General features: G+C 45.4%; 1 protein-coding gene across 2 annotated transcripts in view; it reads left to right on the forward strand.

Annotated features, from left to right (window-relative positions):
• Nucleotides 1-6,430: 6,430 nt before the first annotated feature.
• Nucleotides 6,431-20,615, forward strand: part of NAA15 (N-alpha-acetyltransferase 15, NatA auxiliary subunit) — a 243,517-nt gene continuing 229,332 nt past the window's right edge. Inside the window, exon 1 of one of the 2 annotated variants that reach the window (XR_004538932.1) lies at nucleotides 6,431-7,073. Coding sequence is in view for 1 of the 2 variants with exons in the window: in XM_033939428.1 (XP_033795319.1) it covers nucleotides 7,020-7,073 (54 nt within the window). In the remaining variant the exon portion in view is untranslated. The remainder of the gene's footprint in view (nucleotides 7,074-20,615) is intronic. The other variant, XM_033939428.1, reaches the window with a different exon arrangement.

Consider the following 20,615-nt stretch of genomic DNA (forward strand, 5'->3'; position numbering starts at 1 on the left):
CTGTTGTCCCGAGGACTTCGGGGTCGAGTCTCGAGGCGATGCCGAGGTATCCGGGGCCGAGATCAAGGCCGGGGCCGACCTCGAGGCCGAGGTGGAGGGTTGGTCCGGGGTGAAGAGGTCCGCCATGCGGGCTTTTCTTCGGCGGAGGGCCCTGTTTTGGAAAATAGCGCACTGGGGGCAGGAGTCGGTTGGATGAGCCGCCCCCAGACAGAGGATGCACCGGCGATGCGGATCTGTGAGAGAGAGAAGCCGCTCGCACCGGGTGCACTTTTTAAAGCCGGTCAGAGGCCGGGACATTAAATCGAAAGTAGCCGCGGCTCGGTTAGCCACGCGGCCACGGGGACCCGGAAGCCTCCGGGTCGTTGAAAACGAAGCAGGAATCAAGTCAGAAGTAAAGAATTCGCGCACAGCGACTTAATCGTGAAAAAACAAGAAAAAATCGCGGTGCTAGAAGGCAGTTGGGGCAGAGCCTGAAAAACACGGCTTCTAGGCTCGCGGAAAATTTTTGAACTGGAGACCACGAGGGGATGCACCCCCTAGTGGAGCAGGAAGGCACGCATGCGTGGAGCAGCAGAGCAAACTTAAATCTTCAATCAAGTTTGCTTGAAAATGCTTCCGCATCGGGGCTCCGTAGATGACGTCACCCACATGTGAGAATATCATGCCTGCTTGTCCTGGGATAACACCATCTTGACCATAAGATCCAGAAGGGAAGTCTCTGCTAAGGGATCATACGGAGTTCTACTGAGACCCTGCAATATGGTGTGAAGATTCTAAGATGGGAATGGGAGACACACCCAGAGGGTGCAACCAAAGCGCCCCTGTAATGAACCAGGCGACATCTGGGTGAGAGGCCAGAGAGCCTCTTTCCCCTCAAGCTCGGAAACAGGAAGGCCTGCTCTCTGTACTTTCTGCAATCCTCTTGCAGAGTCCAGGACTACTGAAATCAGAGCTTGTAAGGACTCTACATCATCCACAGCACACTAGTGATGAAAGGTCTTCCAGGCCTTAGCATAGGCTGCCACCATTGATAGCTTCTTAGTTCTGAGTAGTGACAACCACGTCCGAGTAATTCTTACTCGTCAAGGCAGCTCGCTCAAGAGCCATGCCTTAAGCCCAAAGAGTTTTGGATTCTCTATAGGAACCAGTCCCTCAATGAGATCTACTTGGACCAATAGACTGAAGCCTTCAACCCTCTGGAGGCAAACCAGATCCGCATACCATGGTCTGCGGGGCCAATCAGGCACCACTAGGACTACCAACCTGGTGATTTGCAATCCTGAGAATGACTCGATCTAGCACGGGCCACAAAGGAACACTTACAAGAGCCCAGTCTCCAGCCATGGCTGGATTAATGCATCTAACCCCGTGCTTCCAGGCTTATATCTTCGGCTGTAAAAGTAAGTTGCCTTTGTGTTTACTGCTGAAGTCATCAGATCCCTCTGTGAATGTCCCCACTGCCGAACAATGGAATTGAACACCTGGGGGGACATGATCAAAACATTCAAGATAATTAAGGGAATAGAGTTAGTAGATAAAGACAGGTTGTTTACCCTCTCCAAGTTAGAGAGAATGAGAGGACACTCTAAATTAAAAGGGGATAGATTCTGTACAAACGTAAGAAAGTAACATAGTAGATGACGGCAGATAAAGACCCGAATGGTCCATCCAGTCTGCCCAACCTGATTCAATTTAAATTTTTTTTAATTTTTTGTAACTTTTCTTCTTAGCTATTTCTGGGCAAGAATCCAAAGCTTTACTCGGTACTGTGCTTGGGTTCCAACTGCCGAAATCTCTGTTAAGACTTACTCCAGCCCATCTACACCCTCCCAGCCATTGAAGCCCTCCCCTGCCCATCCTCCACCAAACGGCCATACACAGACCGTGCAAGTCTGCCCAGTAACTGGCCTAGTTCAATATTTAATATTATTTTCTGATTCTAAATCTTCTGTGTTCATCCCACACTTCTTTGAACTCAGTCACAGTTTTACTCTCCACCACCTCTCTCGGGAGCGCATTCCAGGCATCCACTACCCTCTCCGTAAAGTAGAATTTCCTAACATTGCCCCTGAATCTACCACCCCTCAACCTCAAATTATGTCCTCTGGTTTTACCATTTTCCTTTCTCTGAAAAAGATTTTGTTCTACGTTAATACCCTTCAAGTATTTGAACGTCTGAATCATATCTCCCCTGTCCTCTAGGGTATACATATTCAGAGCTTCCAGTCTCTCCTCATACGTCTTCTGGCGCAAGCCTCCTATCATTTTCGTCGCCCTCCTCTGGACCGCCTCAAGTCTTCTTAAGTCTTTCACCAGATACGGTCTCCAAAACTGAACACAATACTCCAAGTGGGGCCTCACCAATGACCTGTACAGGGGCATCAACACCTTCTTCCTTCTACTGACTACGCCTCTCTTTATACAGCCCAGCATCCTTCTGGCAGCAGCCACTGCCTTGTCACACTGATTTTTCACCTTTAGATTTTCGGACACTATCACCCCAAGGTCCCTCTCCCCGTCCGTGCATATCAGCTTCTCTCCTCCCAGCATATACGGTTCCTTCCTATTATTAATCCCCAAATGCATTACTCTGCATTTCTTTGCATTGAATTTTAGTTGCCAGGCATTAGACCATTCCTCTAACTTTTGCAGATCCTTTTTCATATTTTCCACTCCCTCTTCGGTGTCTACTCTGTTACAAATCTTGGTATCATCAGCAAAAAGGTACACTTTTCCTTCTAACCCTTCAGCAATGTCACTCACATACATATTGAACAGTTCTTCTTCACCCAGAGTGGTGGAAAACTGGAACACTCTTCCGGAGGCTGTCTTAGGGTAAAACACCCTCCAGGGATTCAAGACAAAGTTAGACAAGTTCCTGCTAGACCAGAACGTACACAGGTAAGGCTAGACTCAGTTAGGGCTCTGGTCCTTTACCTAAGGGCCACCGCGAGAGCGGACTGCTGGGCACGATGGACCACTGGTTTGACCCAGCAGTGGAATTCTTATGTTCTTATATACTGTAATTCACCCCAGGTAAGAGTATTCAGGGGTTTTCGTCTTCTTCCAAAGCCGGGACTCGAGACAGTCAGATGTGGCAATCACGTGCCACAAAGGAAGCTGTGGTTGCTACCTTAAACCCTAGTGCCAAAGCTTCAAATTGCCTCTTGAGGACCACATCCACTTTACAGTCCTGAGTATCCTTTAACATCACACCTCCTTCACTAGGTAAGGAGGTTCATTAGGTGACATGCGCCAACAGCGAATCCACCTTCAGCTGATCAATCAGCTGCTGGAAATCCAGAACCAACAATGAACAATTCAAACTCTTGGTACAAGCGCTAATCCTAGGACTCCAGGACTACTGTAACATCCTATACCTGTCATGCCCAATATGCTAAAACAATTACAAATAGTCCAAAATACAGCTCTTAGACTGATTTACTCACTGAAAAAATATGACATTACCACCGCTTTCCGAGATTCATACTGGCTCCAAGTACTAGCACGCATACAATACAAATTCTACTGCACCCTAAATTCTACTGTGCCCTAAATGGAAACGGACCAAGATATCTGAGCATCCGCCTAATCAGGAAAAACACATCCAGACCAAAGAGAACTCATGCACATTTCACCCACCCCCCAATCAAAGGTATACAAAGCAAAAAAATATACGACAAACTATTAGCCACCAAAGCAGTGAAACTAGACCTCTCGTCTGCTGACTATGATGCCCAACTACAAAACATTCAAGAAAGAATTTAAAACTCTTCTATTCAAGAAATTTGTCAAATGATCTAACTAAACCTGGTTGACCCTCCACAGACCCTGATGCATACTACATCTATTAACCATGTATTCTCCCTGGAAATGCCCAGGCCAACTCTTGTTGTAAACTGCCTAGAACTGAAAGGTATTGGCAGGATAGAAGACACTAATGTAATATAATGCTCGAGAGTGCAGAGGCTTTGAACAGCTGGCACACCGTGGGGTCTTCTCCCTGGTCCAGGGCCACTAACACTTCTTGACTGCTGTTCTCATGCAGAGAACCTGACTTTGCCAGAGAACCTGCATCCTGGGAAAATAATGGCATGAAACTGGAGTTTCCATCTTCCCAGTCAATGTAAGACTAAACATTCTGGTTCAGGTCTGTGTCTTTGTCTGGTCGGGGCGCATGCTGAGGGGAGATCCTCTGCGCCTCTGCCTACATCATGCTTAACACAGATGCTGAGGACCCTCGGCAGTTCAAATAGGCATTCCACAAAAAGTTCACAAAATCTGGGGTGAAGTCTTGTAATGGGGATCTTGAGGACCCCAGCAGGGAAACCCCTAGGTTCCATGGCAACCAAGCGACTGTGCTTAGTCAATGCACCTTCGGAGGGCTCTGGAAAGGGTCTCTTCCCTTGAGATCACGCTCCTGCAGACCCCCAGCCCTAGAGGGCTCAGATGAGGTTGAGCCAAAGGCTCCCACCCCTTCCCCACATTCTCTGTTACATGTGAGATATGAATGCTCCTCAGTCAGCCATCCAGCGAAAATCTGGCATGATACAAGGGTAGGTCCATCCCTAATGATTTTAAGTAAAATCGAGGGGTTTTGAGGCAGATGGAGGCTTTAGAGAGAAAAAAAAGAAAGATTATTTAAAGTCCAAGATGGCTGACACCAGCAAAATAGCATTAAAAATGGCCCAAGGGGATTCATCTGAAGCACAAAAAAATGCAGGAAAAGGGGTTTCAGAGATGGCTCTGGCTGCAGAAACCTTCACAGTTCACTTTTGGAGATCCCTCTATTTGCCTCATAGCCTATAATAGTATTTACTCACTGTGCCATGTTCCTGTCTCTTCAGCTTAGAAATGCAGCTGGGACAAATCTGCCTCACAGGTTCACTGAACGAACTCTGTCTTTGGGTTGCCAGTTGGACCGAAGATGGACCAAGCCTCAACCTATGGAAAGCCTCATCTAATCTAATCTAATCTAAATCTTGGGTTTATATACCGCATCATCTCATGCTGCAAAGGGGGAAAAGACCACACAACTGGCCCACTATTAAGCCTGGTCAAGCCAAGAAGGAGCCAAACAGCCTGTGCTCAACCTCCTGATAAATCAGAGATGCAAGCAGCTATGCAGGAGATGGTCCCTGGGCTCCAAAAAAATACAAAATCAGGCTGGCTAGCAAGGTGTCCCTGAGGGTTGATCCTGCTAGCAGCAGACTTCCAGAGCCTTCTTTCAGGCATAGGTTCCAACATGTAAGAACCTGTGGACAACAAGCCTCCAACCAAACACTAAGAAAATATACCCGAAAATAAAATTGCAGAACAGAAACACTTCTGAGCAACTTGCTTGTAGAAAAATAATTTGAGGGGGCAGGAGCAGCTTCCTACAAAGGAGGCAGAGTTGAAAGATGATTGATAGGATTCTGCAAGCAACCTGCATTCAAGGACTACTAGACACATTGCAGTAGAAGGGGGCCTTTATGCAGAGAGTTAACTGAACACTAGTCTGAATATCAGCCAATGAATGGTTAACTTCTAGATCCTGGCCTGAAGTGTTGGTACCCCCCTTCCTCCTAAACCACCCCCTTGGAACATCCCAAAGCACCCCTTGATTCCAATCTCTCTTTAGAAAACCATAGTCCTTTTTCAATTCCCCTCTGTCCCTCCCCTCCAGGACAAGGCAAGATCCCCCTCCCTAACCCCCATGTCCATATGCACAGGCCCCCCAAGCTTACCAAAATTCCCTGGTGATCTAGTACTTAAATGCAAGAGGGGGATCAGAGGAGGGGGATCAGAGGAGAGACATGAGAGGTATGGGGAGGTGAAAAAGAAAGAAAAAGAGCAAATGAGGATAGGAAGAGGCAGGGATTCAAGTTATTTGGTCAGTCTTCTAAATAGGGTGAGTGCATTTCTATTTATAACATTTTTATTGAAGAAATGCAATAAATACATAATACAGTAAAAGTCATTACATTTAATTTACCATATTAACTTCTAATAAATGTTTATCATTCCTTCAAAATAAATTTTTCAAATTACCTATTACTTCTCTCAATTTCCGACCCCCCCCCCCCTTATTTTAATATTATTACAGCATCTGAGTGCACAAAACAATCCCAAGCACTAAGAAAGTTCAGTAGGTTATTATTACTTCACTTTGTAAGTCTAAGTGCTTTGGAAAATACGCCTCTGTAGACCAACGGTTTCCCTTCCTTGGGTCAGAGCCGCCAGGTAGTTTAGTTCACAGTGGGAGAGACTTTTAGGCCAATCTTTGCACCAAATAGTATTCCACCGACCGAAACCCGCGCTACAAATCCCAAATGCCCCTCCTAGAGCTAAGGCAACTTGTCGGTTCTATAAACACCTACTTCTACGACCGTAAGGGGCTTTTTATAAGACGCTCCAATCAAAGATGGCGCCAATAGAGGCTGAAGGATCCACGTGATCCCCACTTCTGGTCCGGTCCCCCCCCTCCCCGCCCTCTACCTGAGACCTTGGGCGGAAACGGCGGGGGTCACGCGCAGACTCGCTGAGTGCCGTGACCCGGGAGGAGAAGGCCCTGCTCCTCGGCCATTTTGGCGGAGAGTGTCGGTCGGCTCCTTGACCACGTGAACGGCCGACAGAGGGCCCGAGAGAAAAGAGCGCTCGGGGGAGGGGGGAGAAGCGAGCGAAGGCCGCCGGCCCTAACGCGCAGTTAACGCGGCTGCCGAGTAGACTCTGGTGTGCCGCGAGGGAGAGAGAGCGCCAGGGCCGGGACTCTGCGAGGAACAGCCGCCCAAAAACCGGGCGAAAGGGAATCGCGTGCGAGACGGAGGGAGGCGGGCGCGCGGGACACGGACGCCGACCGAGGAAGGGGTGTGTGTGTGCGCGCGCGCGCAGAAGGAGAGCGCGAGAGAGGCTCGCCAGGTGCCGCGTGAGAGTGGGGCGCGAGCCACGGACAGGAGCCGAGCGGGGGAGGGCGCGCGAGACGCGGAAGCATCCGGGGAGCCGCCGCAGAGGAGGCCGCAGCGCTCGACGCCGGGGAGATGCCGTCCGTGAGCCTCCCGCCCAAGGAGAACGCGCTCTTCAAGCGGATTCTGGTAAGAGTCGAACCCGGGTGGGGGAAGGAGGGAGCGCGCGACTCCTTTACTTTGAGTCTACACCCCCCCCCCGCGTACACCGAAACCCCGTCATCACCTTTCCTGGGGGGGGGGGGGGTAGGACGGAACTATTACTCACAATGACCGACCCTGTCGCACTCCTGTTGAGGCGGGGGCTGTCAACCCAGTTGCACAATCCTCCCCTCCCCCCACACGCATGCCGGCACGCTCCCTCTCACTAACTCTTTGAATCGGTGTCGGTCGTTGTCGCTCTTCACTATCGCTATGAACGTTGCTATCCCTTGGAATCCCATCCCCCACTCTAGATCTGTCACCCCCCTCCCCTCGGTCATACTTCCACTTCTTGGGTGTAGTAAGTATGTTACACCTCTTCCCTGCTCCTAGGCTGAGGCTCTCATTTACGTTCTCCGTCCCATTCTCAAGTGAGCTGTTTCAAACCCATGCATGCTTGCCATTGAGGGACTGTCATCCATTGTCATCCTTTTACTTCCCTTTGGGGACGACGACGACTGTCATATCTTTCTTTCTTACGCACGTTGTTGAGGACTGTTGCCTGCTGTCTTACAAGCAAACTGTTTGGAACCAATTCCTGGACTTCCAAGAGTTAAAATGGTGTGGTTTATTAATATAATGTGTAAATACAAATGCAATAATAACGAATAAATACAAAGTCAAACAATCTATTAAGGCATAAAGGGTCTGGCCATCTGACTACAGCAAGGACTTAATACCACCAATACCTCCTTCTCATCATCCCCTACCTAACCCTCTCTTGGAAATGATCTCTGATTTAACTTTGTAACCCTCCTTCCATAACTCTTTTTGTAATCCGCTTTGAATCGAAAGGTAATGGTGGAATAGAAATCTGTAATGTAACATTATTGCATTTGTATTTTATATTTGCACATTATATTAATAAACCACACCATTTTAACCCTTGGAAGTCCAGGAATTGGTTCCACATAGTTTGCTTGTGGACATCTGTTTTTTTGTGATACCCAGGTCCATCGCTGTGGGAGTTTGGACCGTCCTTGTGGCGTTGACCACCCTACAGTGTCTTTTGGTTTTCTTTCCAAGCTTGCTGTCTCAAACACACTTAGCAGAAGACGGCCTATCCAGTCTGTTCAGCAAGCTATTTAGAGTTGTACTGTAACTTACAACTGTTTTTCACTGAGGTAATGTTAGCCCCCGAATCTGCAATCATCTACTGTGTTAATGTTCCTGTTTTCAAGTGACGGTACTTTTTGTCGTTTCTGAAGAAAAAAAAAATCAGTTAAGCATTTGAATGTTATACCTTGGTATTTATAAAGATTGACAAGTTAGGTCAAATGAACCCACAGACATGTTTTCAAACAGCAGACAGGTGACCCATTACTAAAGGCAGGCTCTAATTCTGACTTTCTTGATATATCCTTTGCGCATATTTGTAAGTTTAGTGATATAAAGACAAGAAACAGAACTGTCATTAGTGTAATGCATTGATGTTTATAAACTAGGAATAGCTAGAAACTGGTTCACCTGGTTTTGTTGACAAGGCAAGCACATCTTGCTCACTATACTGAACCACAGCTGCTCATTGCAGCACTGACTACTGATTGACACATGCTTGGGACTCTTCACCCACTCACTGATTTACTGGTACACACTTGGACTCTTACACATTCACCTTGATGTGGACATTGGGTATTCTGACACACAATATTCTACAACATAGACACACAGAATATGATTGTAGATAAAGACTATACCATCCGTTCACTTTGCTCATCCATTTTGTTCAGTTTTGCAATTCTGTTTCCTTCAAGATTGTTCACTGAAATTAGCACACACTAAATGTGTGGAGAACATGAGGAAGAACCTAGCAAAGCTTGAGGAATGGTCTGGAATTTGGCAGCTAAGATTAATGCTAAGAAATGCAAGGACATCATTTTGGCTGCAAAAACCCGAGAGAATGGTAGGGCTTTTAGGGGTTGAAGAACTTTTGTGGACAAAACAAGAGCGGGACTTGGGTGTGATAGTATGTAATGATCTTGATCTCTGTTAAAAATGGCAAAAACTAGGGAAAATGAAGTTGCAGAGAAATACTTTTAAAACCAATAGGAGGAAATATTTTTTCACTTGGAGAATAGTTAGGCTCTGGAACATGTCAGAGGTGGTGGTAAGAGCAGTTAAGGTAGCTGGGTTTAAGACAAGTTTGGACAGTTTTTTGGAGGAAAAAGTCCATAGACTGTTATTGAGGCAGACATGGGGAAACCACTGCTTGCCTTTGATAGGTAGCATGGAATGTTGCTACTATTTGGGTTTTTACCTGGTACTGGTGACCTGGATTGGCCACCATGAAGACAGGCTACTGGACTAGATGGATCATTGTTCTGACCCAATAAGATTATTCTTATGTTCTTATCTTAAGGTGGCCAAACAGATTGAAAAGCCGACAGTGAAAGCTAGGAGGATGCTTGAGTGCATAGGAAGATGAATGGCCAGTAGGAAAAAGGAGGTAATGATGCCACTATATAAAAAACTGTGGTGAGACCTCAGTTAGAATATTATCTACAATTCTGGAGACCTCACCTTTAAATTGATATAAAGAAAATTAAGTCTGTCCAGAGGAAGCCTACTAAAATGGTCGGTAATCCATGTCTTAAGGCGTATGGGGACAGACTAAAAGATAATAAATTATTTATAACCCGCTATACCTTAACAGTTCTGAGTGGTTTACAACAAAGAGAATCTGCCAGACGCAGATGAAATACAAATGAAATTATGTAACTTGCATAGTTGGGTTTCTTTAGCCGAAATTGTCATACGAAAGATTTCACAGGTTTCCTTAAACATTTAGTAAGGGAAAGAATTCACATATAGAGGTTTCTCAAACAAATTTGTCATACAAATAAGATTTCACAGATTTCCTAAACATTTGATAAGACGATGAATTCATAAATAGGGCCCTTAAGGTTTTGCTCCAGACACTAGCCTGATAAGCTAAAGTTTTGCCCAGGAATCTTTTTACAATACATCCTTTTAGTGTAGGAAAAGAGAATAGAGAAATTCTCTGCATGGGTCGAAAGTGTGTAGAGAATACAAAGTGGTTTGTCTGGTACTGGTGATCTCAATATGAATACTTTGGAGAAAAGGTGGGAGAAGGGAGCTATGATACAGATGTTTAAATATCTACGTGGCATAAATGCGTATGAGGTGAGCCTTTTTCAAATGAGCAAAGGAGCAATCTTAAGGAAATACTTTTTTACAGAAATGGTGGTAGATGTGTAGAATAGTCACCCGGTAGAGACAAAGACTGTGTCTGAGTTCAAGAAAGCATGGGACATGCACATAGTATCTCTTAGGGAGAGGAGGTGATTGCCAAATGGCCCATCCACAGGATTAACTTTTATTTGCCATCATGTTTCTACCTGGATCCGTTATGTACATTAGCAAATTCTGAATTGCACCCCTCTTTCTCAGCTCCTTGATGTTTTTGAACATATACACATGCACAATTTTAACATCACACAAATATTAGTGGACTTTTTTTTTCTTTTTTTACAAATATTCCCCCTTCTTTCATTTCTGAAAGTGTGGCATGAAAACTTAGGCAATGAACTAGAAAATGAACTTTTGCAATTCTGCCTTACCTTCAGGCAAAGAGATGCCAAGCTAAAGATGTAACCCTCCCTGACTAGAACAAATTTAAAGTTGCTCAAAACAGGCAAACAAAATATTATGCAGGGCTGTTAAAATAGCCTGAAATACATACATCAAACTAGATAGTAATTTTTCTGCTAGTTATACTTTAAAGTGTCTGAGATAATTGTGTCTGCTGAGGTGTCATATATTACATTACATTACGGATTTCTATTCCGCCTTTACCTTGCAGTTCAAGGCGGATTACAAAAGATTTGACTGGACATTTTCCAGTGAAGATACAATTTTTTTTTTTTTTTTTTTACAACAGAGGAGATATAGCTGGAAAGATTCCGAGGGGATTTTCAAGTTGGATAGCAAATTGACAGTGCAGAACTGTGTGATATAAACAAATAGATTACATTTAGAGTAGGTAAGATTACAATACATTTCAGGGATCTGTTTACTTGGTAGGTGTTTTGGGGAGGATTTTATAGGGGAGAATTATCTGGAGATAGGTGAAGAGGGGTTAAGATATTTGGATGAATTTTTTGAAAAGCAGGGTTTTGATTTCTTTTCGGAATGTTTTGAGGTCGCCCGTTGTCGTCAGCAGGTTGGAGATGGAATAGTTGAGTTTTGCTGCTTGTGTTGCCAGAAGGTTGTCAAACATTTTCTTGCGCTGTGTGCCTTTGAGTGGGGGGAAGGCAAAAGGGTTCGGGGTTCTTCTGTGTCTTGAGGTGAAGATCTGGTTTAAGCGGTTGTTTAGATAGGAGGGGGAAGAGCCTTTTAACGCTTTTAATAATAGGCAGTAGAATTTGAATTGAATTCGTGCTTGTATGGGTAGCCAGTGAGAGTCTAAGAAGGCAGTTGTAATGTGATCATATTTTCTCAAGGAGTAGATCAGTCTGAGGGCGGTGTTTTGTATGGTCTGAAGTTGTTTTATCATCATGGCAGGACAAGGTAGATAGAGGGAGTTGCAATAGTCCAGCAAACCTAAGACTAGGGATTGGGCAATTAGTCTGAATTGTGCTGGATTGAAAAATTTTCTGATTTTACGTAGATTTCTCATGGTTAGAAAAGCTTTCTGGGTTGTCTTGTTGATTTGGGACTGCATTGTGCAACATCTGTCTATCATTACTCCTAGGAGTTTGAGTTCGGGTTGTATTGGGTATTTGGTATTTTTGATTTTCAGTTCTGTGATGGTAGAAGTTTTGGCCTTTTCGAGCAAAAGGAATTTTGGTTTTTCTGAGTTTAGTTTCAGTATGTGGTCCATCATCCATTTTTCCACTGTATCTAGGGTTGTTTCCAGCTTTGCAGATATGTTTGACTCAGTTTTTATTAACGATTTTAGTGACATTTGATTTTAAATAACTTATTTTCGGTCTTCTACCTTTTTAAATGTACATTTGATTTTTTTTAATAGAAAAGAAATGCTTGGCTTTAGTGGTTTGGAGAAACTGACCCTTTTTTGTAGGGGAGATACACATATCTTGCATCCTATAGACCAGTGTTCTCAAACTCATGGCCCAGGGGGCCAGGTACTATTTTGAGGCCCTCGGTATGTTTATCATAATCACAAAAGTAAAATAAAACAGTTTCCCTAGCAACAGCAGCAGATGAATCCAGAGACCAATGGGATAGCCCACATCTACCAGCAGGCGGAGATAGAGAAACTGATTAACAGGTGGTCCTATTGGCTGGCACTCCTCCTGTTTATCCAGTATTCTCTATCTCCCAGCAGGAAAAGGTCGCTATTCAACTAGCTCCTGAATTCTGGCTGTGACTGGAACTTTATTTTCTCCTGTTGAGGTTTCTCTACAGTGAGACTGCCATTCTGTTTCTCCTGTTGAGGTTTCTCTTCAGTGAGCTGGCAATGCTATTTCTCCTGTTGAGATTTTCTCTTCAGTGAGACAGGGGTGTCCGGCTGAACGGTGCCGGCTTTAGGGGTTACACCTGGGCCCCCCCAGGTCCCTGCCTCACCCTCCCTCCATTGCTAGAGGGTCTGACTGGGTCTCAATTTTTTTATTCTTTCTCTTCTCTGTTAAAAAAAAAAAAAAAAGAGACCACAGTTGCTGCATTCTACTGTTGCTGCTGATCAAACAGCTTTAACTGGCTTCAAACGGCCCTAACAACAAGCTTGTGAGTATGTCTGTTTGAACTTCAGGTTCTGTTTGGGAGTCTTAGTAATGTGGGTTCTGTCAACGTATGTTTAAGGAATGGATATTTTATTGAGGCTAAGCTTTATGACTAGAAATTCATGGAGGGAGCCGGGACTTCCCGCCCTTTGCATGCACGCGCTTGGTTTCCTTGTTGGTTACAGCGCGGCAGTAGCGGTGCGATTTCATGCTCACACTTGTTCTCATTGTTGGGTTTCAGTGAAGCAGTAGTCCTGTTTATTCTGAGGCTCTCTTTTATCGGTGATTGTCACGGCCATGTGCAGCTGATTGTGCAGGTGCCGGTTTATAGCAGCGCGCATGAGATGGGACATGTATTTTTCTGGCGCTGTGGGCCGTTCTTCTGGTTTTTCCCTGAGTCTGATTTTCTTTCTATGCAAGCCGCGGCAGGGTAAATTTTGCGGGGCTTGAATCTGACTATGTTTCTAGGAGCGTTGATGCAGCGGTCACGTGTCAGCGAGAATCTGGCGTGCGCTTGGGTCTCCGGCGATGGCGGGAGAGCTGCAGCGTACCGGTAGTTTGTTTCCAGCTGACTTTGGTCAGGGTATGCCGGGGCTTCTCTCCTTTCCGGTTCAGACAAGTTGTATGTATTTCACCAGCTTTGGGACAAGCTTGAGCAGATTTATATGTCTATGTCTGTATTCCTGCTGTACTCCCTTGAAGGAAGCTGCTTGTTTAATCGGACTCTGGGCACTCAAGGGGTTTACCAGAGAGACTCTGACCTGTGCTAGGTCACCCAGTCTCGGTTTGTCTCCGGACTGGGGTGACATACGGCAACTCACGGCACGGTGAGATCAGCAGTAAGATAGTGCCCTGTACTTCACACAGGTATCTCATTGTCTCTCTTGGGGTCCCTGCAGATTGAGCCTTTGTCTGTTGGTAGCTGTCCTTATTTGGGCCTCTTTGCTGAGCTGCATGTGTCTAGTAGTGGCACAGGATATATATGCCTAAAGGTAGTACAAGTTTCCAAGTTCGAGCTGTCTCTATGGGCATAATGACACTGCACATCTTCCTGCGGCCAGGACTCTTTCTCTATTTCTGAGGGGGCCTAGACTTCAGATTTCCATGCTTATCACGCTGGTTTCTCCTGTCGCCAATTTCTAATGGCACATGCTAGATGGGCCCCCCCCGACCAGACAGGAAGGGCTGTACAGCTCCATTTAACCAGGAGCCTGTTAACCTATTCTATCAAACCTGCGAGGATCACGTGCTATGTGGCTGTTAGCCTCATCCCTGAAGCTCTCATTAGTGATGTGAACTTTGTCTGATACCTGTAAGGATGCTGTTGTTTTCCACGGGGCGGTAGATACAGCATCTTGATTGAGTCTAGTATGTATTCACTTTTAAGGACATACGTATTTCGCTCATGTTGCATGGGGTTAGTACTGTTTTCATGGTTCCAGTATATTCCTCTTTACATTGTGAAACTTGATTTTTCCTAGGAGAATTTCTTTCTTCTTACAGATCCTACAGTTCTCATCCTGCCATTCCCTGACCTTCTGCACTTCATTCTGAGGGGATCTTGTCTTCTTCCAATGACTCTTCAGGCTTTCTCATGAGGGAGAAGACGCTATAATGTCAGGTCAGGGGGCTGTGAAGATTTTTCAGGATGCTTGCATCTTTGCATCCTCCTCAGGTTTTCAGTTCGTTCTTGGAGTCTCTATGTTTTGTGTTTCCCTTTTCAGTGTTACTGGTCCTCAGGAACACTGTAGTTCTTCAGGAACTAAGGGAAGTTGTTCCACTTACTGCATGGTGCCCGAGACGGGGGCATTGGGCAGGCTGAATCCCATTCTGCTGAATTAGTTTCTCGGGGTTCCACATTTCTGCAGACAACTTGGGAGTATATTTACATTTTCTCTATGGACTCCAAATCGGCACATTGATTTGCCTGCCTCTCTTGGAGCAGCGCTTTCGGTTTTGACACATGCCATTTCGCCTACCCAAGGCTTTACGAACGTTTTAGGTGATGTGGGCGGTGGTACCGTTTTGGCGCTACCAGGCGATTCATCTAATTTCTTCTTGACTGCCTGCTTGATTCAGATGACTTCCAGTCGGGCCATTTGACTGACATGAAAAGGGTGGTATCTTTTCCTCAGTTCTTTACACGTGCATCTTCGAATTTGCACAGCGCTCTTTTCTCCTGTACTATTTATAGGTATATCAGGGTGATGTTTTTATTAATATAGGAGAGACATGTGTTTCTTTACGGAGACTTGGGTGTGGGGTCTCGGTCTCAGATTGGTATTCTTCTTCGCTTACCATGACCAAGAGTATGGGATTCTGTACAGTTTCTGGGATCCATATTGCTGACTCCACTGGGAACTTCGGCTTGCTTTTCCCTTCTTACGCTACAGCAGTCGCTTTTGTTCCGGTGGTTCCCGGTATCTCAGGGCTCCAATTTTTTGGTATGCTCCTCCTGCATCGCTCTGTATGATTTGGTGGGTCAGCGCGATTTCTCTTTTCAAGGCATGCCTCGGTCTTTGCTGGACTAGCTCATGACCACCGACTATCCCGGGCTATTGGGTTGTGGGGCTCGGTGGCTTCCATCCTCAGCTCCAGGAGTCTGGTCTTCAGAGGCGACTCAGTACTTGTTCATTCTTCTACTCTTGAGCAGGGTCAGGCTACCTTTCTGGAGCTTCAGATCATTCTTCCGGATTGCCGCTGAGGGTCCTTTTGGTCAGTATTAGGATGGGGGTATTTCTCTACAGTTTGGGCAGTAGGTGTTGTACTCAGTTGGCAGGTGAAGTTGTTCTGCTTCAATGGGTAGACTCTCATCTTCGTCTTCTGTTGGCAGATCCTTTTATGGATCAGGATAAGAGTTTGGATAGACTTTCTCTCCGCGGGATCTGAGCATGGCCCATTTCTTGTATGTTACAGTGTACAGCGCTGTGTATGCTCTGGAAAGTGTGCATGTTAGTAATAGTGTAATCTTCTGCATCCTGGATATTGAGATTTGTGGCTCAGGCGTTCTAGCTCTTTTTATGGACGTGAGATCTCCTTGACCTAGACCTCATGGCCTCGCGTCTCAATTCTAAGCTTCCTAGCTTCTTCGGCGGGCCCAGGGAGTGGGAGTTAGAGGGGGTAGCTGCGTGGCTCCTTTCTCGTCTCTGCCTTCTCTTTTTCAGTGTTTTCCGCTGGCTGATGATGGCTTGGATTTGCCATCTCGAGCTCGCTTTCCCAGCACAGTATTTGTAGAATCTCTGGATTGGCGGCGCCATCCTTACTATGCGGATTTGATGAGTCTTTCGACAGCTGGACTAAGAAGTTTCCTAGTATCTCCGGCTTTGCTCACCTAGGGTCCGATCAACATGGATTTTGTACTACTTTAGTATTACAACCTAGTTTTTTGAAAAATCATGGCTGACATGTAAGGGTTATGCGAAGCAGGTTGTTTCTTCTCTTATCCAGGTGCTACGGACGTCTTCTCCTGTGGCTTCTGCTTCCTTTTGGAGGTTTTTCCTTTCTTGGGTGCTTCTTAACATTTGAACCACTCCAGAGTTCCTTTTTGGCACAAGTGTATTGCTGAGGGCTTAGCGTTCAATTCCCTTCAGCTTCTAGTGCCATTCTTGGCTTGTTACAAGGGCTAGGTATATTGCTCTTCGCTTACTTCTCAGCTTCATGTAGTTCTTTTCCTAAACAGAGTGCGGTATATTCATGCGCCTCTTAGAAATCCCGGTTTGGAGTACAATCTTCACGTACTTCTTCTCAGTTTACCAAAGGCTTCATTTCATCTTTGTCTTTTGGGACTCTAAAGGGCTGTGCCGTTGAACATGGGGTTTCTTGTGGCCATGGCTTCAGCTCTGCAGTTTTCTATGTTGCAGGCCTTGTTCAGCGTGGATTCCTATTTATGATTTCCGAAATATGGGGTATCAGTTCGGATGGTACCACTATTTCTTTCTAGGAGGGTGTCATCCTTTCTTTTATGTCATGCTCGCTTTTCCTTCCTTCTTCCTGGGAGGAGAAATTGGGAGACGTGCTTTTATTCACTGCATTTTTTGGTACGTATGTAGCGTTCTCTGCGAGCTCGGTTTCTAACGACTTTTAGTTGTTTATATCTCCTTTTTTGTATTCTTCAAGGGACGCCTCAAACGTATGGCGGCGTCCAAAGCCTCCATCGCTCGATGGGTCCAGGAGGACATTCTTTATGCTTGCTTGCTGGCAGGAAAGCGGTTGGTGAAAGAACTTCATGACCATTCCACCAGAGCGATGGCTACTTCTTGGGCTCGGCCCAGAGGTTTTTTCCTTGGAGGAGATTTGTCTCGCGGCTAATTGGTCTTCTGAGAGTGCTTTCTCTCCGCATTTCTGCTTGGATGTGGGGGCGCATGCGGTAGGGGTGTTTTGTGCTTCGGTTGTTGCGGAGGTGGCGTTTGCTTCCCACCCAGATTGAGGATTGCTTTGCTACATCCCATTGGTCTCTGGATTCATCTGCTGCTGTTGCTAGGGAAGGAAAAATTATGTTCTTACCTGTTAATTTTATTTCCCTTAGACGCAGCAAATGAATCCAAAACCCCACCCTTTCTGGACATTGTCTCTCGGTTTTTTCTTTTGCAACTTTCGCAGTTTGTTATTATGGCAGGTTGTTTTCTGTATTATTGCATTTTGAGATTTGTTATGGGAAAGAAGTTTTTTACATGCTATACCTATTGATGGTTACGGATGCTTGGGCAAGGAGCTATATTGGATAAACAGGAGGAGTGCCAGCCAATAGGACCATCTGTTAATCAGTTTCTCTATCTCCGCCTGCTGGTAGATGTGAGCTATCCCATTGGTCTCTGGATTCATCTGCTGCGTCTAAGGGAAAGAAAATTAACAGGTAAGAACATAATTTTCCTTATTTTTTAAATTTTATGATGAGCCACAGCCAGAAACATATGCCTGAGATGCGCTTTGCACAGTGCCGGCACCCCTGGATCAGCCAGTAATTTTTGGTTGTCAAAAGCTGGTTCTGCGCTTGTGGAAATCGCCAAGAGTGCTTCTTCAAATATTGAAGAGCACATTTTATTTATTTCCATGTTAATATTTATGACCTTATTATAATACATTTGCATGGCAGAGTTGGAGTCTGATAGGAAGCTCAGAAAAAACCATGGTGAGCCGTTCTACTAATCGGCTGGTATGGTTTAACCTTAAGAAAGGCTTCCCTAGATCACAAACAAAAACAAGGGTACTCAATTTCCGGGGCACTGACTTCGCACACATGGGAGATTTCGTCTATCAGACGCTGCAGGTTCAAGAAGTAACTACTAATGTGGAGGCTATGTGGTCAACCTTGAAATCGATCCTTCATGAGGCAACTATCCGCTACATAAAATCGGTAACCAAACAACAAAGAAAAAAGAAACCCCAATGGTTCACAAATGAGGTATCGTGCCTCGTCAAGGAGAAGAAAAGAGCATTTCTCTCATACAAACGCACGGGGGAAAAAGAAGCAAACATTGAATACAGGAAAAAGTCTGCAGCAGTCAAAACAGCAGTCAGGGAGGCCAAAATTCGTATGGAAGAAACTCTAGCAAAGAACATCAAGAAAGGGGACAAATCCTTCTTCAGATACATTAGCGACAGGAAAAAGAACGCAAACGGGATAGTACGCCTTAGAACACCAGACGGGAATTATGTAGAAACAGACTCCGATAAAGCCAAACTACTGAATGATTACTTCTGTTCAGTCTTTACCTGCGAAGCACCAGGGCACGGGCCTCGGCTAGCAGCAAAGCAAGGCATGGAAGACCCATTTCAGAAGTTTGAGTTCACACCAGCTAATGTTTACAAAGAACTGTCAAGACTCAAGGTGAACAAAGCCATGGGACCGGACAATCTGCACCCAAGAGTGCTCAGAGAGCTATGCGATATTTTGGCGGAACCATTAGCAATACTCTTCAATCTCTCCCTAAGCATGGGGAGAGTCCCCCTGGACTGGAAAACTGCCAACGTGGTTCCTCTGCACAAAAAGGGTTGCAGAGCGGAGGCCGCAAATTACAGACCAGTAAGTCTCACATCGATAGTGTGTAAACTCATGGAAACTCTACTTAAAGAGAAATTAGACGCAATATTGGATGATGGGAATCTGAGGGATCCCTGTCAACATGGATTCACTAAGGGCAGGTCATGCCAGTCCAATCTCATCAGCTTCTTTGATTGGGTGACAGGAAAGCTGGACTCGGGAGAGTCTCTGGACATAGTATACTTGGATTTCAGTAAAGCTTTTGACAGTGTCCCACACCGTAGACTATTAAACAAGATGAAATCGATGGGGTTAGGTGAGAAACTAACGGCGTGGGTCAACGATTGGCTGAGTGGAAGACTTCAGAAAGTGGTGGTCAATGGCACCCTCTCTGAGACATCGGAGGTGACTAGCGGTGTGCCGCAGGGCTCAGTCCTGGGACCATCCCTTTTTAACATATTCATAAGGGACTTGACCCGAGGGCTTCAGGGTAAAGTAGCGCTGTTCGCCGACGCCGCCAAACTGTGTAATATAGTGGGTGGAAGCAATCCCACGGATGGTATGACGCAGGATCTGATCAAGTTGGAAAAATGGTCCACGACATGGCAGCTGGGCTTCAACGCTAAAAAGTGTAAGGTCATGCATCTCGGCAGCAGAAATCCATGCAGAACATACACCTTGAATGGAGAAACACTAGCTAAGACTTCAGAGGAACGGGACTTGGGAGTGATCATCAGTGCAGACATGAAGGCTGCCAAACAGGTGGAGAAGGCCTCATCCAAGGCGAGGCAAATGATGGGATGTATCAATAGAAGCTTCGTCAGCCGCAAACCTGAAGTCATAATGCCACTGTATAGAACCATGGTGAGACCTCATCTGGAGTACTGTGTGCAATTCTGGAGGCCACATTACCGTAAAGATGTGCTTCGAGCTGAGTCGGTCCAGCGAATGGCCACTAGGAAGGTCTCTGGACTCAAGGTCTCTCATACGAGGAAAGACTGGGCAAATTGCAGCTGTACTCTCTAGAAGAGCGCAGGGAAAGGGGTGACATGATTGAGACTTTTAAGTACGTCACAGGTCGTGTCGAGGTAGAAAACGATATATTCCTTCCCAAGGGACCCTCGGTCACAAGGGGGCACCCGCTCAAACTCAGGGGAGGGAAATTTAGAGGTGACATCAGGAAGTATTTCTTCACAGAAAGAGTGGTGGATCACTGGAACAAACTTCCGACGCAGGTAATCAAGGCCACAAGCGTGCTCGACTTTAAGAATAAATGGGACATCCACGTGGGATCCCTACGTGGGTCGAGCAGCACTCAGACTTAATGGGGTGGGTCAGTAGAGTGGGCAGACTTGATGGGCTGTAGCCCTTTTCTGCCGTCACCTTTCTATGTTTCTAAATTCTATACTGTCACTAAACCGGCTGGAGCTGATTTAGCCATCATCATCGTTAAAGGCACGATAAGTTTTGGGAATCCTCCATTGTGTACCTTTCAAAGGGATTACTTTTTAAATATCTGAAATCCCCCAAAACAGTTAAGCATTTTTAGCAATTTAGGATCTCTGAAATAGTTCATATTTATGTCAAATGATCTGGGAAAAGAAGGTGACTTTTAAATGTGCAGTGATAAATTTTCTGATTCTGGAAACCTAATTAAAGTGAAACCTTATGCTTTAATGGAGCATTCTCAGTTATACTAAACTACATAATTCTTATATTCCGTTAAATTCCATTTGGATTCCTAGTGCATTACAAAAATAAGAAATTCTACACTTCAGGAGAATT

Source organism: Geotrypetes seraphini, chromosome 1, assembly GCF_902459505.1.
Source record: "Geotrypetes seraphini chromosome 1, aGeoSer1.1, whole genome shotgun sequence".
Classification (NCBI taxonomy): Eukaryota; Metazoa; Chordata; class Amphibia; order Gymnophiona; family Dermophiidae; genus Geotrypetes; species Geotrypetes seraphini.